This window comes from Cololabis saira, chromosome 15 (genome assembly GCF_033807715.1).
Source record: "Cololabis saira isolate AMF1-May2022 chromosome 15, fColSai1.1, whole genome shotgun sequence".
NCBI lineage: Eukaryota > Metazoa > Chordata > Actinopteri > Beloniformes > Belonidae > Cololabis > Cololabis saira.
The window spans coordinates 31,109,780-31,127,724 of record NC_084601.1 but is presented as its reverse complement, the minus strand read 5'-3'; the positions used below and the strand labels follow the sequence as shown (position 1 = coordinate 31,127,724).

Below are 17,945 nucleotides of genomic sequence, written 5' to 3'. Positions count from 1 at the left end.
CTCGTGGTCCTTGAGCAGGTCGAAGCTGCCGGTTTCAGAGTCGGCCTCATCGAGGGGGAGAGTTCCTGCGGGTTCCCCCCCCCAGGCGGTCCCAGGTTCTTCCTCGCCCTCCTCTTCCTCCAGACGGGGGAGCGAGTACGGGTCATGGAGAGGCTCCACCCCGTCGCCGCCCTCGTCCTCCTGGCACTGCTTCTCCAGCTCCAGGAAGAGGTCGACCGACTCCCCGCCCGAACTGGGGCATGGCGAAGCGCTGGGGGCCCCGGGGCCCCCGAACCCTGTTGGGGGGGTCAGGACGGGCCAGTGTCCCGAGGAGCCGCTTAAATCCCATCCCTCGGACCCCAGGGTGTCGACCGTGTCTCTGTTCTCCAGCTTCAGGACGGCCTCCCACTCCCGCTCCTCCCTCTGCGCCCTCTCCTCCTCCATCAAACGCCTTTCCTCCTCCTCCTCCTCCTCCTCCTCTTCTTCTTCCTCAGGTTTCCTCTGGCACCCTTCCTCCTCCTCCAGCTCTTCCAGCTCTTCGAGGATCTTTCGCTCGTCCTCCTCAAACTTGAGCTCGGAGGCGGTGCGCTCCCTGAGGTCGCCGCCCTGGGACCCCCACCCCAGCAGCCCCTCGGCCCCCCCCTCCTGACTGACGCAGGGCGAGAGGGGGAGCCCCCCGTAGACCAGTCCCTCCTCCTCCTCCTTCAGGAAGGGAGACGGGGGGTCTAACAGGTAGACCGACTCCTCGTCCGTGTTGTCGTCCCCCAGCAGGGGGGGCAGCGGCGGGAGGACGGGGAAGTTGTGCCTCAGGGAGACCGGGGTCCTCTTCCCCGTCGTGATGCCTCGGGGCCAGGTCCGGGCCTTGGTCGGGGGGCAGAAGACGGGTCTGGGGGGGAGGAGGGGGGCACTGTCCCCCTGGTCCTGGTCCAGGAGAGGAGAGTCCCTCTCCGAGTCGGAATTCTTGAGGGCCTCAGACGTCTCCTCCGGGATGAGCCGGATGGCGGCGTTGGAGGAGCCGGCGCTGCGCCAGGACGGGGCGGGGCTACGCTGCGGGGCGACTCCGGGGCCCGGGGGGGTTTGGGACGGGCCGGCAGCAGGAACCGGGTCCCGTGAAGGCGGCAGCACCAGCTGAACCTGTTTCTGGTGCAGCGCGGCGTAGACGTGCCTCGGCCTGCCGGGGGGATGCAGCGGGCTGACGGCGGGCGTCAGCGCCGGGGGGGTGCGGGGGGCGGACGACAGAGGGGAGGAGGTGTACGGCGCTAACGAAGGCGTGGAGGAGGTCGGGCTGGACGGGGCGAGGAGGGAGGGGACGCCGGACAAGCGTTTCTCCGCACCTTCGGAGAACTCGAATCGTTCTGCAAAGTCGGGGAAACTCGGCGGCATGAAAGCCTTCCAGGACCGCCGGTTCGGGTTGTCCTTCTTGTCTCCGCCCTGATGGCGCCGCTTGGCGACGGCCGCCACGCCGGCAGCTCCGGATGCCGCCGCCGCCGCTGAGGTGATGGGTAATCCCAATCCCACGACTGGCGGGGACATGATCTTGGCGTCGCCCGTCAGCTTCAGGGCGTCGAAGATCACCCGCTCGTCCAGCCTCCTCCCCCCTCCGGCGTTCTCCCCCCCTCTGGAGACGAAGACGGCGCCCAGGTCGCCCCCGATGGTGCCGTTGCTGGAGATGGTGCTGCCCTCGCCCCGCGCCTCGCCCCCGGAGCCCAGCGTGCTCCGCGAGGGCGGACACAGCTTGCTGCCCTGGTCTATCTGCTCGTTGATGCGCATGGTGTCGTAGATGGAGCGCTGGGGGACGTAGCAGTCCTCGATGTACGCCTCGTCCTCGTCGCCCTTGCCGAGGCAGCGGGGGCTCTGCCTCAGGCAGTCCGGCCGGCTCAGCGGCTTCCCCATGTCGCTGAGAAAACTAGGTCCTTCACGTTTGGTTATCAGCAGTCGTGTAATCCGTCGGGGTTCCTGGCATCCCCGTTATGTCACGTCGACGGCAGGACTCGTCCCCGGTCGTTCTGAAACGCCGCACGGCATCGGCGAGGGGGTGAAGCGGGCAGCCCTCCTCCTCGCCAACATATTAATCACCAGCGGTGTTTAAGTTAAAGGCCGGGGCGGCGGCAGACGCCGGGAGGAAGGCACAAAGTCCGGCGTGAGGTGAACGCCGCGCTGATAACATCTCTTTGTTTTGCTGTCAGAACCACCGAGGCAACTCTCTTCCTCCCTTCCTCCCTTCCTTCCTCCTTCCTTCCTTCGCTGTGGCACAACAGGAAGAGGCAGCCAGAGCTTGGACGGACCACTCCGGTGTTTGCAGTGCGAAGGCAGGGAAGTGTAAAAGTCTCCTTTTAAGGTGAGAAAACCCACTCGGTTATATAAAAGAAGAGGCTGCGTGGGGTGCAGAGGAAAGACGAGTGCAGCTTCTTTACTTTCCTGCTCCTTTGTTTGAAAAGGTTTCTTGCAAAAGAAAAAAAAAAATGAAGCAAATGAGAGTCAGAAAGTCACGCAGGTTTTCTCCTGCTTTCCTAAATCCAATACTCCTGTGTCGGGTAACGCGGGCCGTCACGAGTCAGAGCAGGTCCACGCTGCAGTCCGGTGATGAAAGAATGACGATAAATCCAAAACAAAGAGCAGAAACTCCCATCGGTGTGTTCTTTTATCTTCCTCTCATCCTCCAGGGGAGAGGAGGAACAGACGAGGGGATGGAGAGAAGGAGAGGAGGGGTGTGGGGGGGGTCCTGGACCAGCCAGGCGAGGCGTGGGACTCTATCCAGAGGGCTAAGTCCCAGACAGCCCCTCCAGCTCCCGGCCGAGCTTCGCAGGCGGCGTCTCTCCCCCCCGACGATCCCAGGATCCCTTTTGCTCCTTTTTCCTCCTCTTTCCTGCAGTTCTGTCTCTCCTCTTGGCTCGCGGCGAGAAGGAAACAAAGTGCCACGCAATCCCCGGCTCCTCTTCTTCTCTCTGTGAAACAAACGCGTTTGCCTCCGAGGCTCGATCACTCGCTTGCTCGCTGCTCTCTCTCCCGGCCGGTCGCCGCGCTCATGCCACTACGCACAGAAATGGTTTGCAGCTGCTAAAAAAATCTCTGTCTTTTCCTCTCACTCTCACTCTCTCTCTCTCTCTCTCGCTGCTCCCTCCCCCTGCTCTCTCTCTAGCTCTCTCTCTTTCTCTGTCGCTCGGTGTTTGTGTTTGAATTCAGCTCCGTTTGTTCTGTTTCCTGCGCTGGTATTAAAACACAGGAAGTGCTCCAATCATGTCAGCTTCCTCTCCCCCCCCTTTAAATAAAAAAACAGAGGTTTTAGGGAGAGAAAAGGAGGCGTGGAGGCACAATCCCAAACACCGGGATGCAGCAGATTCTCCCACGCCGAACACCGAGCCCTTTCCTGAGTAGAAAGTAATGAATTAAAAAGCTCCAACATCCAGTTTTATAGACGAGGCTTTGGCTCGGCAGGTAACGGGTCCATGTGAGACTGCATCCATCCCAGCTCCACCGTTAACGCCGTCCACAAAGAGCGAAATGATGCAGAGTCGAAGGAAAACCCACGAGGGGGGCGGGCCAGAGAAAGAGGCTTATCAGTAACGAGCTGCCGTGTTTCCCCCCTGAAGCAACCGTCCAGGCAGCAGGCGAACGAGGAAGTCCAATAAAATGAGAATCAGTCCATGTTTCCCTTCGGCGGGGAGGGGAAAGTAAATATGGGAGAGTCGTAGACACAAAAGTCTGAGATATTCACGGCTCCACTTGTGCATTCCCGTCCCTGAAACCCAATCTGAGCGGGGAGTGTGCGAGCGTGAGTCAGACGGAGGCATGGAGGGGCTGAGCAGAAAAAACAGGGGAGGAGAAAGAGAGAGGGGGGGGGGGGCAAGTCTGTGTGTTCAGGATGCCACACAAACCCGTGTCTGGGGGGGGGGGACACCGGCAGACATGGCAACCTGCAGCCTCGCAGCAGAGGCGGGGGAGATTCACCGTGTGTTTGGTTCCTATCTGGGCTTCTCAGTACCGGAGCTGGTTCTCCTACAGACCGGGACTCGTCCATCTCAGCCGGTCTCAGCCGAACACTCTCTCATTATCAACTGTTGCATCGAGCAACCCGTGGCCTGCATGTCAAATATGCTAAATACTCCGCTCTTTCTTTTTACCCCCCCTCTCTCTCCCTCCCTCTCCCCCCCCGGTCAGTTGCGCTGCAGCTGTCACTGCCGTGTCCAAAGGCAAACGTCTTCATAGAAACAAAAGGGGTTTGTCGCCGGTTTAACCGACGGAGATTCAAACCCTACGATGAGGGATGGAGGGAGGGGCGCCGGGGCGGGGGGGCAGTCATCTGCTCATGATTAAATCTGATTAGTCGACTCCTTTGTGGAACCAGCCGAGTGACTTTTCCACTCATTCACTCGCCTCTCCGTCGTCACGGATACCTCAGAGGTCAGGACAGGCCGGGGGTTTGAGGAGGTGTGTAAAAGCGCCACCGCCCCCCGTCAGGGTCCAGGGGGGGGTTGGAAACCACTTGGCAGACCCGAGGGAACCGAAACACAACTTATTGACTTTCCTGGGTCACTTATTTACCCGAGGGGAGGGGGCACCTTCAGGTGATTCTCTCTCCGGCCAATCAATGAGGAGCTCTTTAAACCGCTGCCACGTAACGAAGCTTTGTGTTTCCTCCCGCCGGGGAAACCTGGCCTCGCCACCCCCCCTCCCCACAGACCTTCCCTTTCTCCTCCAACTCTCTGGGGTGGTTTTATATTAACTCGCAAAGTATTTCACCTGCTGGTGTGTAAAAGTGTGAAGGCATTTATTGTTCCGGGACCGACACGGATACAAAGAGCAGACACACACACACACACACACACACACACACACACACACACACACACAGATGAACATGATGCTCTCCCTTAACACGCTTCATCTCCAACGCGTCCCGCTGAGTCGTTTACAAGCCTGTTAATTATTCAGTTACTGCTCTTGGAAACAAGCAGGACGATCAAACAGACAGTGTTTGTTGGTCCTCTTGTACCCGACTTGCTCGCTCTGGCGTGGAGGCCGCAGGTTTAGTGAGTCTGACGTGTTTGAACGTCAAATATCACCATCACCTCCAGCTTTTAGCTCTCTAACTCAGCGTTCATCATCCTCTTAAAGAAAAGCTCTTAAAGAAGCTTTGAAGACCTTTATGTCTGTTTTCTCTAGAAAATCCTGGCGTTTTCTTTCATATGAGCAGCGTGAATCCCGGGATAAGATAAGATAGATAAGATAGTTCTTTATTGATCCCCAGCGGGGGAATTCGGGTGCTAAGTCGGATACATGAACAACATAAACGATAAAGATAAATTACAAGTATGAAAAATAAAATAAATACAGTAAGAAGAAACTGAAACTGAACAAGTGTACTGTAAACTGAATAAATGTACTATAAACATAGTAAGTACAATATAATAAAAATAGTGGGATGGTAGGGGTGGGCAAAAATATCGATATGGCAATATATCGCGATACTTTTCCAGCCGATTCAATATCGATATTCAAAATTTGAATATCGATTTTTTTAAATTTTTTTATCCCCGATTTTTTCCCATTCTATCACCCAGTGCTCCTACCTAAGTGACATTCCTGGGCATTGCCACTCTCTACCAACCCTGGGAGGGCCCTGCACTGAGCTCAGGTTTCTATGTTTTATTTCATTTTGTAATTTATTTTTTATATAACACAATTGCCTGTCCTTAAAAAATGAAAAATAATGGACAGAGGTTTATTTATTTATGGATTTATATCTATACTGACTGATCACTGTGCCTGTCCTTGGTTTTAGTACCCATCTTTCTTGTGTTTATTATCATTTGCCACATAATTAAAGCAACCTCATACTAAATTTAATGTTAATTTCATATGATGTAAATAATATGAAAAACATATACAAATATGTTGTAACTTTAGCTTGTATAGTTATAATAAAACATTGTTTTGACTCAGTTTGTCCCATGAATTGTCACTATAATCTGATGAACGTGCAACTCGGATTTTAAGATCCATCACTATCATCTGATGTACATTTATACAACTTGGATTTTAAGACGTGTAATGCATTTTTTAATTTTTCGGTGAAGTATGTAGAATGTAATAATCGGGATATCGCATAATCGGGATATCGCAATGTGTATCGTATCGTGGCTCAAGTATCGTGATGCGTATCGTATCGTGAGGTCCTTCCCAATACCCACCCCTATGGGATGGGACTCTCAGAGTTAAATGAATCTGCTTTTCGCATCGACAGCAAACTAATAAAGTTCCTTTGCGTGAAAACAGAAGAATATTGATCCCGTGTGGAGGTGACAGGGCTGTGAAAACCATCCAATCACGGCGTGAGAAACAAGTCATTCATGTTCTTTGGGGGCGGGGCTAAAGGAAGGGGGTTGTACTCCAACCCAACTTTAAAGACAGAAAAACAACAAAACAAGGGAACCAGCGCAGCTGAGCTGGAGATGATCCAGAGAGAAATCCTGCCGTAAAACCACGTCAGCACCGGCACCTTCTCCACTTTTGCAGCAACCGTCCATCCTGGAGATCTGCTTTGGCTCTGCGGTGCCATGAAGAAGTATTTTGGACCGTCGTAAAACAGACTTGCTCTTGAAGTGGTCGTCTGAGTTTTCAATCAGCCAGATTTATTTATTTTTGTGACATCGCCGTGACTCACTGGCGGCCGGGAACCTCTTCTGCGGTAAAGTTCAGAAGTTACAAGGATGACAGAACGAGGAGGATCTCAGCTGTGGTGCTGGATGAATCGCCGCGGTTGATGATGTTAGATGTTATTTATTATTAAACGTTTTATTTATTATTAAACTTTAACTGCTTCTAAAGAGATCATAATATTTTACATCTAAAAACGACCGGTTGTCACGAGGCCGGGCCGTGGGCGGCGCCGGATGTCACCTGGTGTGAAACACTGGTACGGATCTGTTCTGCTGCCACGCAGCTCTGGAGGAGGGAGTGGACCCGCCCCTCCTAACCGAGCTTTAAATATTTGCTGTAACGTTCCGCCGGAGCCCATAAAACTCATTATATAAGCCCGTCTCCCCGGACTGAAGAGCGTTTTTCTTGGCCCGCCGGGCTCACGGTACTTGGGCTCATAAACGATGATCTCCGGCTCGTGTCGGAGCAGAATTCAGAAGTTTTCACTCCACTCAGAGGAGAGAGTGGGAAGGCCGGGCCGGGCCGATCCACGGCATGCCTTTCTAATTCACAACAGCTGAGACAATACTGAGACATTTCCCTCACGAACGCTTTGACTCACGCCGTCCCGGGCAAATGTACAACATGCGAGCCCGGGCCGAGGCCCAGTAACTCCCTGATCGGTCACAGATGCTCACCGAAGAGGTTACGGGAAGGTCCGGCGGCAAGAATCAGGTCATATGATCAGAGAAATCATGTTAGCGTGATCCAATCAGTGCAGACATATTGAATAATGACGGAGGACCAAACCTCTCTGTCACGATATTAAGATACTGGCAGAGGAGAAGTAGGAAAAAAGCGCTGCAGAGAGCCAGTAAACAGGCTTTAGTCAAGGTGACGGATGACTCGGATTAGGAGGCGAGTCGTGGGCGGGTCAACGGGTTCTGACACACTGGAAGGTTCGGAGTATTTACACGACCCTGAATGTGGTTACAGTGAAAAACTGGGAGTTTGAAACTCGTTTGTCTTTTAGATTTTATAATAACACGGTAGCATCTCGCCCTTTTCGAGCTAAAGAGAACCTGCTGACTGTTGATGACTGATATATAAACTTTAACCACGTCAGCAAACGGGCCAAAGACAGGGAGCGAAACTCCGGCCCGGTTTGGCCAGAGTTTCTACGCCGAATCATCAAATAGCTGCTGACGCGGTCGATGCGGAAGGACGATGAGTCACCAGGCTGCAGATGCCCGGGGAAACCTGCAGGACGGTGAGGTGGAGGAGAGACGGTGAGGTGGAGGAGGGACGGTGAGGTGGAGGAGGGACGGTGAGGTGGAGGAGAGACGGTGAGGTGGAGGAGAGACGGTGAGGTGGAGGAGAGACGGTGAGGTGGAGGAGGGACGGTGAGGTGGAGGAGGGACGGTGAGGTGGAGGAGGGACGGTGAGGTGGAGGAGAGACGGTGAGGTGGAGGAGAGACGGTGAGGTGGAGGAGAGACGGTGAGGTGGAGGAGAGACGGTGAGGTGGAGGAGGGTGAGGTGGAGGAGGGAGAGGTGGAGGAGGGACGGTGAGGTGGAGGAGGGACGGTGAGGTGGAGGAGAGACGGTGAGGTGGAGGAGAGACGGTGAGGTGGAGGAGAGACGGTGAGGTGGAGGAGAGACGGTGAGGTGGAGGAGGGACGGTGAGGTGGAGGAGGGACGGTGAGGTGGAGGAGAGACGGTGAGGTGGAGGAGAGTGAGGTGGAGGAGAGACGGTGAGGTGGAGGAGAGACGGTGAGGTGGAGGAGGGACGGGGAGGTGGAGGAGGGACGGTGACGTGGAGGAGAGACGGTGAGGTGGAGGAGAGACGGTGAGGTGGAGGAGAGACGGTGAGGTGGAGGAGAGACGGTGAGGTGGAGGAGAGACGGTGAGGTGGAGGAGGGACGGTGAGGTGGAGGAGAGACGGTGAGGTGGAGGAGAGACGGTGAGGTGGAGGAGGGACGGTGAGGTGGAGGAGAGACGGTGAGGTGGAGGAGAGACGGTGAGGTGGAGGAGGGACGGGGAGGTGGAGGAGAGACGGTGAGGTGGAGGAGGGACGGGGAGGTGGAGGAGAGACGGTGAGGTGGAGGAGGGACGGTGAGGTGGAGGAGAGACGGTGAGGTGGAGGAGGGACGGTGAGGTGGAGGAGGGACGGTGAGGTGGAGGAGAGACGGTGAGGTGGAGGAGGGACGGGGAGGTGGAGGAGGGACGGGGAGGTGGAGGAGGGACGGGGAGGTGGAGGAGGGACGGGGAGGTGGAGGAGAGACGGTGAGGTGGAGGAGAGACGGTGACGTGGAGGAGAGACGGTGAGGTGGAGGAGAGACGGTGAGGTGGAGGAGAGACGGTGAGGTGGAGGAGAGACGGTGAGGTGGAGGAGGGACGGGGAGGTGGAGGAGGGACGGGGAGGTGGAGGAGAGACGGTGAGGTGGAGGAGGGTGAGGTGGAGGAGAGACGGTGAGGTGGAGGAGAGACGGTGAGGTGGAGGAGAGACGGTGAGGTGGAGGAGAGACGGTGAGGTGGAGGAGGGACGGGGAGGTGGAGGAGAGACGGTGAGGTGGAGGAGGGACGGTGAGGTGGAGGAGAGACGGTGAGGTGGAGGAGAGACGGTGAGGTGGAGGAGAGACGGTGAGGTGGAGGAGAGACGGTGAGGTGGAGGAGAGACGGTGAGGTGGAGGAGGGTGAGGTGGAGGAGGGACGGTGAGGTGGAGGAGAGACGGTGAGGTGGAGGAGAGACGGTGAGGTGGAGGAGACGGTGAGGTGGAGGAGAGACGGTGAGGTGGAGGAGGGACGGGGAGGTGGAGGAGGGACGGGGAGGTGGAGGAGAGACGGTGAGGTGGAGGAGAGACGGTGAGGTGGAGGAGAGACGGTGAGGTGGAGGAGGGTGAGGTGGAGGAGAGACGGTGAGGTGGAGGAGAGACGGTGAGGTGGAGGAGAGACGGTGAGGTGGAGGAGAGACGGTGAGGTGGAGGAGGGTGAGGTGGAGGAGAGACGGTGATGTGGAGGAGAGACGGTGAGGTGGAGGAGAGACGGTGAGGTGGAGGAGGGTGAGGTGGAGGAGAGTGAGGTGGAGGAGAGTGAGGCAGCGACTGATGGACGCTGGAGGACAATGTCTTAGTCCCGCCCTTCGCTCTGATGTCACCCAGACCCACCAGCCCTTCCCAGGAATGTCAGTGTAAAGCTCCTCACACCCGTGTGTGTGTGTGTGTGTGTGTGTGTGTGTGTGTGTGTGTGTGTGTGTGTGTGTGTGTGTGTGTGTGTCTTCATCCCACCCAGATACCGTCAGCTGCTTGGGGACGCTGGGAGCATGCAGAGGGATGTTGATGCCACACCCGAAGGGGAGCGTGTGTGTATTCGTGTGTGTGTGTGTGTGTGTGTGTGTGTGTGTGTGTGTGTGTGTGTGTGTGTGAGGGTTGGGTTGCGGAGACAGCTGAGATTCCTGCTGCAACCCGAAAAAGACTGGAATTAGAAGCATCTTCTGCTGGAGCGAACACACACACTCTCACACGCCGAGCATCCCTAAATACAAACACGGATGCCACAGTAGCACAAATGTGCTGACAAAACGGTCAAGTATAAACACGCAGGGAGCCCGGGACTCGGACCGGCGCTGGCATGGCGGCCCGAGTCCGATTTTAAACGCGGTGCACGTTGAAAAACATTAAAATACTACAACTTAACCTTGCAGGTTCTTGTGACAGAATTACCCATCCTCGCTCCAGAACCATCAACAGAACCATGACTAATCTTCAGGACAGAGAGTGCAAAACTACTACCGTATTTTCTGGACTATAAGCGACACCTGCATATAAGCCGTATCCGCTCTATTTAAAAAAAAAAAAAAAAAAGATATGCAAGCTGCAGATATTTCTGTTGTTAGATTAGATATTTACTACATGTACAGAAGGATTTTGAACTGTAAATTATGTACATGTTTGTCCTTTCCTAACGGTGTCTTTTAACCCTTGTACTGTCTTTGGGTCAAAATGACCTAATTCTCCTGTCCTCCTTTACTCCCTTCCTCCTTCCTTCTTTCTTTACTCCCTTCCTTCTTTCCTTCTTTACTCCTTTCCTTCCTTCTTTACTCCCTTCCTTCCTTCTTTACTCCCTTCCTTCCTTCTTTACTCCCTTCCTTCCTTCCTTCTTTACTCCCTTCCTCCCTTCCTTCTTTCTTTACTCCCTTCCTGCTTCCTTCCTTCTTTACTCCTTTCCTTCCTTCTTTACTCCCTTCCTTCTTTACTCCCTTCCTTCTTTCCTTCTTTACTCCTTTCCTTCCTTCTTTACTCCCTTCCTCCTTCCTTCCTTCTTTACTCCCTTCCTCCTTCCTTCCTTCTTTACTCCCTTCCTCCTTCCTTCCTTCTTTACTCCCTTACTCCTTTCCTTCCTTCTTTACTCCCTTACTCCTTTCCTTCCTTCTTTACTCCCTTACTCCTTTCCTTCCTTCTTTACTCCCTCCCTCCCTCCCTCTGCGTTAACGGCATCAGCCTCTAACTCTGCAGCTGCATCTTCTGGATCTGATTCCCCGCTGCAGCGACTGGGATTGAGGACTAACATCACCCAGCAGCAGAACTAAACCAGAAGAAACTACTGAAAACATGGACATTAAGGATCTTTGTTAGAACATTTCGTCTCGTTTTGGTCAACGAAAACACATCTTAGCAGAGTTTTTATTTTGCTTTTCTTATTATTATATTATTGTTACCTTATAGACTCAAGAATACATTCATTCCAGATACAGAAGACTCTAATTTGAGTTTACAACATGCTTATTTTTCCACATTTCTCCCCAACTTAAAAAACGGATATTAAGGATCTTTGTTAGAACATTTCATCTCGTTTTGGTCAACAAAAATGAAGACACATTCTAGCAGAGTTTTTATTTTGTAATCTACATTTTAGTCTTGTTTTTATTCCTCTACGATATTGCATTATATATATATCATCGTTATCGTCACATGACCAGCATTTTCGTTGCGTCTCGTTTTCCTCAGGTGATAAAGGTTCGTTGACGACGATATTTAGTCATAATCTTTGTTGACGAAAGCAACTTTAGAACCACGTTCATCGTTTGTAAGGCTGCAGCTTTAATCTTTGTGCTAAAAGGCTGAATGGACTTGAAGAGAGACGGCGGCCGCTACCTCGTTGACCCCGTATGCGTCTGTGAGATCACTGCTGGGAAAGTTTGAACCGTGTTCTGACAACAACACCCAGCACCCCTCATGCCTCCACCCTCGTCCACACACACACACACACACACACACACACACACACACACACACACACACACACACACACACACACACACACACACACACACACACACACACACACACACACACACACACACACACACACACACACACACACACACACACACACACACAGCCCCCGCGTCTTTTTAAGCATCGGCATGACATCATCCCCCTGGATTTGAAAGGGGGTCCGGTGGGGGAGGGGAGGGAGGACCTGGACTGTTTCGGAGCCAGACAGACATGTTTAGGTTTGAAATGAGCCGAGCTGGATCGGTTACAGGGAACCAGACGGAGAGCAGCTCCAGGGAGGTGCAGACAAAGAGGGGAGCCTCCTCCACGTCGCCTCACTCCTCTCCAGAGCTGTTATACGCTGCAGTTAACAAATATTAAAGAGGGTTGAACAATCCCTGCATCCCTTTATTTTCTCATCTTCTCCCTCGTCTTTCCTTCTTCAAATCTTTACAACATCCCCGATGTATCCTCTCTTTGTTGGCCTCCTATAATTACCCCTCGGCCCCCGAGACGGAGCGACGGAGCATTTCTCCGGGCTCCACAAACCCTGCAGACGCTCGTTCTCATGAATCGTGTCCAGAATCATCTCAATGAGTGATCAACGCTACGGTCAACATCCAAATCCTGGATTATGTTACAAAACTGGGTTTGACTCTAAAATCATCACTCTGTGAAATTTATTCCATTTAAAATGTGGAAATGGACAGAAAACAGTGAAAAGACACAAATCAAAGCAAAAACAGGATGATTCAAGACCTGTAACGTGTTAAAGGTGAGATACTCTCGGTCCTCTCTCCCTCCAGGACAGGACCGACTTAGAAAAATAAAAACCAACATAGTCGAGGTCAGAAAAGCCACAAAAAAAACACACATTTATGGGTCAACGTTTGTTTAAAGGCCCAATAAACACTTCAAAATGTAAAAAGAGCAACTTGAACCTCTCGTCTGTGACTTCATGCCAGGATTTAAATATTAAATAAAGGTTCTTTATTCAGCTCAATCAGACTCAAATATTCCCAATAATTAATCTATACTCCATCTCTTCAGGCTCATGCCGAGCGCCTTCAGCTCAGATAAAGTCGTGTCTTTGAGGAACATTTCTCCCTTAACCTGATTATATGAGGCTGCAGATCTGCTCGCTGGCGTGACTAACGGGACTGCAGCACACGCGGAACGAGTCCGGCCCGTTTGATCCTCCTCGGAGCCCGTTTATCTTTCAGTCTCTCGTCTTTCAAGAGCTCCTTTTATCTGTCCCACGTTTCTCGGGCTTGTTCTCGTTAGCGGCCCAGCGAGGGGGAAGAAGAAAGACCCGGAAACCCGCCGAGGGACTCCGAGAGGTCAACGGGGCAGCGATGAAACCCAGAAAGAGGTGAAGAGCGTGTTCTCTCATCCTCTCGCTCATAATCACACGAGTCATCGGAGGAGAGAGGTCGCATAGCTGAAGATAAGTGGACAGGAAGTTGCATCATCTTTAACGATAACAGCCGAACTGAGGGACGTCTGTGTGCCGAGACGAGTTTTTCATCTCTCAAGTAATTATTTATGCAATCTGGACATTTCTGAAGTGTCATAACTGTGGAGTTGTGGCCTCTCACCGTCTATTAATACTCTATCTTCAGACAGAGGAGTTGATGTTTGTGTGTTTGGTGCAGTCAAACTGTAATTACACGGTTAAGTGGGTTTAAATCTTCACAAAAGGACCAAAACGACCGCTGAGGACCCGCTGACGACATCTCGTAGTCTCGTATTTGAGATGAAAGCAGCAGCAGCAGTAAATGTTTGGTAATATTTCACAAAAACAACATGGTCAGAAAGAAAAGACAGTCAGGAGGAAGGGATATAAAAAGATCGTGTTTATGCATTTGATGGAAAATGGTGAAACACTGACAGCATGACGATGACAGAGGGGGGGGGGGGTGATTCAGAAGCCTGTCAGGCTTTTCAAAGGTGCGTGACTCAAGTAAACACCATGAGTTGGTTTCCACTACCGACAAGTCCTCACCTCAGTGGGGGGGGGGCAGAACCGACCCAGAGTCACTATGAACCAAGAGCTGCACTCAGAACCAAAGACTGGGTCACACCCGACACGTTCTGTTCATCGTGAAACTTGATTTCAGCGGCGTGACAGGAGAAAGACGAGCTTGAGCCGGGAAATGGCCCGTCTCTGTGGATCTGTGTAGATCTGTGTGGATCTGACCCGACCACCCGACCAGAACATGGTTCTACCGAGACGAGCAGCTGCTCCTACCTTGAACTCCTGCAGCTGCTGCTTCATCATGTCCACCTCTGTTCCCACCACCGCCTGTGTGTTCAGCCCGTCTTCGGCGCGTCCCAGCAGGCCTTGCAGCTCCGCCACCAGGCCGTAGAAGTCCCGCACCCTGTCGCCGGAGTCCTCGATCTGCCCCAGCCGGGCCTGGCCGCGCTCACTCAGCTGGACAGAGCAGGAAACACGGTGAAGGGACAGAAATGCCACGGATCAAAGGCTACGTCGTCGTAGTCGTCACTCACCTTGCCGGCCTGGCGGCTCAGAGCCTCCGTCTCCCTCCGGAGAGCCAGCAGGTCGGGCGAGGAGCCCTCCCGGCGCAGCATGGCGGTGCAGTCCGTAGCGTGGCCCTCCAGCTCCGCCCTGAGGTCGGCTAGGCGGGAGAGGAAGCCCTTCACGGCCTCGGCCTGCGACGCCAGCGAGTCGGCGTCGCGACCCACGGGGCCGAGGGAGTCCAGCTCGTCGTCCAGGTCAGAGAGGCGCGAGAAGACGTCCCGCACGTGACCCTGGACCTCGCCGACACCCTGCAGCCGCGACTCCAGGGAGGAGCAGCACTGCTCGATCTGCCGGAGGAAGACCACGGTTAGATTTAAAGAGTTAAATCCTTAATAAGAAAAACAACAAAGTAGTAGATGTTTTTAATATCCCTAAATCCCACTTCTTTAAATATCTACAATTGTAAAGTTTTGTCAGGGTGTCTACAGGTTTGACTTTTTAATAACAAAATGTAAGACCAAAAACACAAGTCACTAACAAATCCAGCGTTGAAGTCGAGGTTGCCAGATCTGGCTGGAAGGTTCCAGCCCAAACGTGATGTAAAACCCACCGAAATAATGAAAAACTAGCCCGAATGATGCTTTATGTTAAAACCGTCAATTAAGCTTCAAAACACCACTAAATAGCTGAAAAAAGTTCAGGCTCCAAACAAAGACAATTCAATTTAGTACATTTAAGCAAATAAAACGCTTTACTTTTCTCTGCCATAATGGGAAGTTTTTTGTTAATAATTTCTCCTAAATATTTAGTAAAAACGAGGAAAAGCAGCACAAACATATTTTTCAGCCCAATTGGGCAGAAACTTGCCCAACCTGGCAACACAGATTTAGACCCTCCGCAGGAGATTCTCCTCAAAACGATAAAATAAACTTTTTAATGATGATTCCAACTAAAATTAAGACACTTGGATTGAGATTTAAGACAAATTAAGACATGTAAAGGCATTATTTTAGCAAAAATGTAAGACTTTTTAAGACTTTTTAAGGACCTGCAGCTGCCCCACATTCCAGTTGCTTTCCCTCCTGCCCCTCAGTATCTTTGTTAGACTATTTTCAAGCTGGGGAAACACTTAAAGCAGGTTATAAGTAAGCTATATGGCCATCTGAATCTATTTCAGTTGTCAACTTTAGATTATCCTAAATATCCCAAATACAATATTATACAATATTATTGCTACAATATTGTTTACTACATTATTGAAGCCAATAGATGCATCCACTCTCACTGCTGTTTGGGGTCAAATTTAAGTTATTTTAAATCCAATGTGGTGGCCTCTAGTACTCTAAAACAAAACAAAAAACAAAACTTCCCTCTATGGACACCGTTTACACACAACCCTGCACAAAGAAGGCACATAGCATCATCAGAGACGCACACAGCCTCCTCAAACACTCTACATACAGCCTTAGACAAAGCTGCAGTGACACTGATGGCAAATCAAAGTACCATCAGTCCTCTTGACTAAATTACCAACCGGGAAACGTACAATAGTGTAGTTTCAAATATTTATTTGTCATTTTGTTCTTTTTTATTTCCTGTTTTAGTTTTTAAATGGAGTTTTAAAAAGTTTTTAGTTTGTACTGAGTGTCGTCTGCATGTACTTTAACACATGTACAAATGGCAAATAAACGACTGATTTTGCTCAGATGGAAAGACCCTCTTCTTCCTTCGTACTCCCACTGGACTAAAGAGACTATGCAATATCTGAAGCTGGGATTAATAAAAATACTCTCTACAAGAAGTGGAGAAGAAGTGGAGATGCACTTGTCCACAATCAGGATGAAGAGGACGGACTTTGAGTCTCTTCTGTCTAAAACCAAAAGAGAAAATCCAGCCACCGAACCGAGCAGGTGAGAACACCTGGAGAACGATGACGCGTCAGTAAAAAGCAGCGTGGAGACGTCAGACATCTGAACCCATGACCGTCGTAACCTTAAATGGAATATTTAAAGGCCGAAGAGCAGAAACGTGGATGCAGCTCTGCAGGTGCCGAACTCCTGAAGCTCTGGTTTACGTTTCAAACAATAACGACGCCTCCAGCGTCAACAGTGACCATATATGACGACAGCGAGTCCAGCAGCGAGGGTTGTTCTGGTGTCTGTCAGCCACACACACACACACACACACACACACACACACACACACACACACACACACACACACACACACACACACACACACACACACACACACACACACACACACACACACACACACACACACACACACACACACACACACACACACACACGCGCACACACACACACACACACAGTGACCTCTGGTATAAATAGTTCGGGTCCGGAGGGAATAAATTGCTGCGGTTACGTCCGTTCTTAACCGCCGCTGCTCTGCTCGTGTTCGGCTGATTTCCTAGCCGTGTTCCCACGTGACCGGACCTGCTCCCATCAGAGCGCCGGCGGAACTCGGTAAGCCCACGGTTCTCACTACGACGTCCAATCAGGATCATGAAGATGGGAAACATTTCTACATGTATGATCTTCAACCTCGTATCCCGTTTCTAAGCTCTCAGTTTCCATCCTTAAAGGAAACGTCTCCAGGAGTGTTTCTGGTTTTATCAAACAGCTGGACCACATCTCCTGCTCCTCACCTTGTCCGTGACGTCCTCATATTCGTCCTCGGTTTCCTTGGCCTGGTTCTGGAGCCTCTGCGCCCCCCCCGGGCCTCCTCCCGGGGTCTGGGGAGCGTCCTGCACCAGTCCCTGGGCCAGGTCCCTGAGGTAGACCACCTGAGGCTGCAGGGACCTCAGACTCTGCTGCTGGCTCCTCAGCCTCTCCAGGCTTTTAGCGCTGCACGCCTGAATGGGAGAGGGGGAGTTAGTAGAGTGACGCGTACGTGGGGGGGGGGGGGGGGGGGGGGTCATCACCTGAGACTCACATGGATGCAGTGGAAGAAAAGACTGGCTTATAGTCTCATAATGTTTTTGAGAAAGATTTACACCTTTCATAAACCTGTTTTTTTGTATTTACAACTTCATCCGACAAATGAGAAACATAATTATAGAACTAGACAGGCCTCAGCAAACAACTTCATCTTGCATTTACCGAGAACCAACGCACTCAAAACACTTGATTTCAACCACAGGAATGGCTAGTTACAAAATTAAACTGAGAGAAGCTGTGTTTCGATATAATATTATGTTACAATAGTCTATTAGTAAACTACGTTAAGGGAATCCATTCATGTTAATATTTCTATCAATCAGGTTACTTATTAATTTACATTGTACTCGGTACATTACATTCTACTCTGTAATTTACATTAATTTGCATTGTATTATTCAATGTTCATATTATTATTATTAGTATTATTTAATGTTCATATGCACTGAGAAATTCATGTTAATATTTTCAGGTTAATTGATCCATGTAATTCTTTGCATAAATGCTGTATTGTTGATTGTTTGGTTTAATGTGGACCCCAGGAAGAATAGTCTTCATATTTATGAGGACTAATGGGGATCCAATAAATAATAAACAAAAAATAAACA

General features: G+C 51.4%; 1 protein-coding gene across 18 annotated transcripts in view; it reads right to left on the bottom strand.

The window, feature by feature from the left end:
• macf1a (microtubule actin crosslinking factor 1a) overlaps positions 1–17,945 on the bottom strand; it is a 263,047-nt gene that overhangs the window by 55,696 nt on the left and 189,406 nt on the right. For all 18 annotated transcript variants that reach the window (XM_061741356.1, XM_061741357.1, XM_061741358.1 and 15 more), the window contains 3 exons: positions 17,046–17,252; positions 14,404–14,721; positions 14,144–14,326 (listed from right to left, as the gene is read on the bottom strand). In XM_061741356.1, coding sequence (XP_061597340.1) covers positions 14,144–14,326; positions 14,404–14,721; positions 17,046–17,252 — 708 coding nt within the window. The remainder of the gene's footprint in view (positions 1–14,143; positions 14,327–14,403; positions 14,722–17,045; positions 17,253–17,945) is intronic.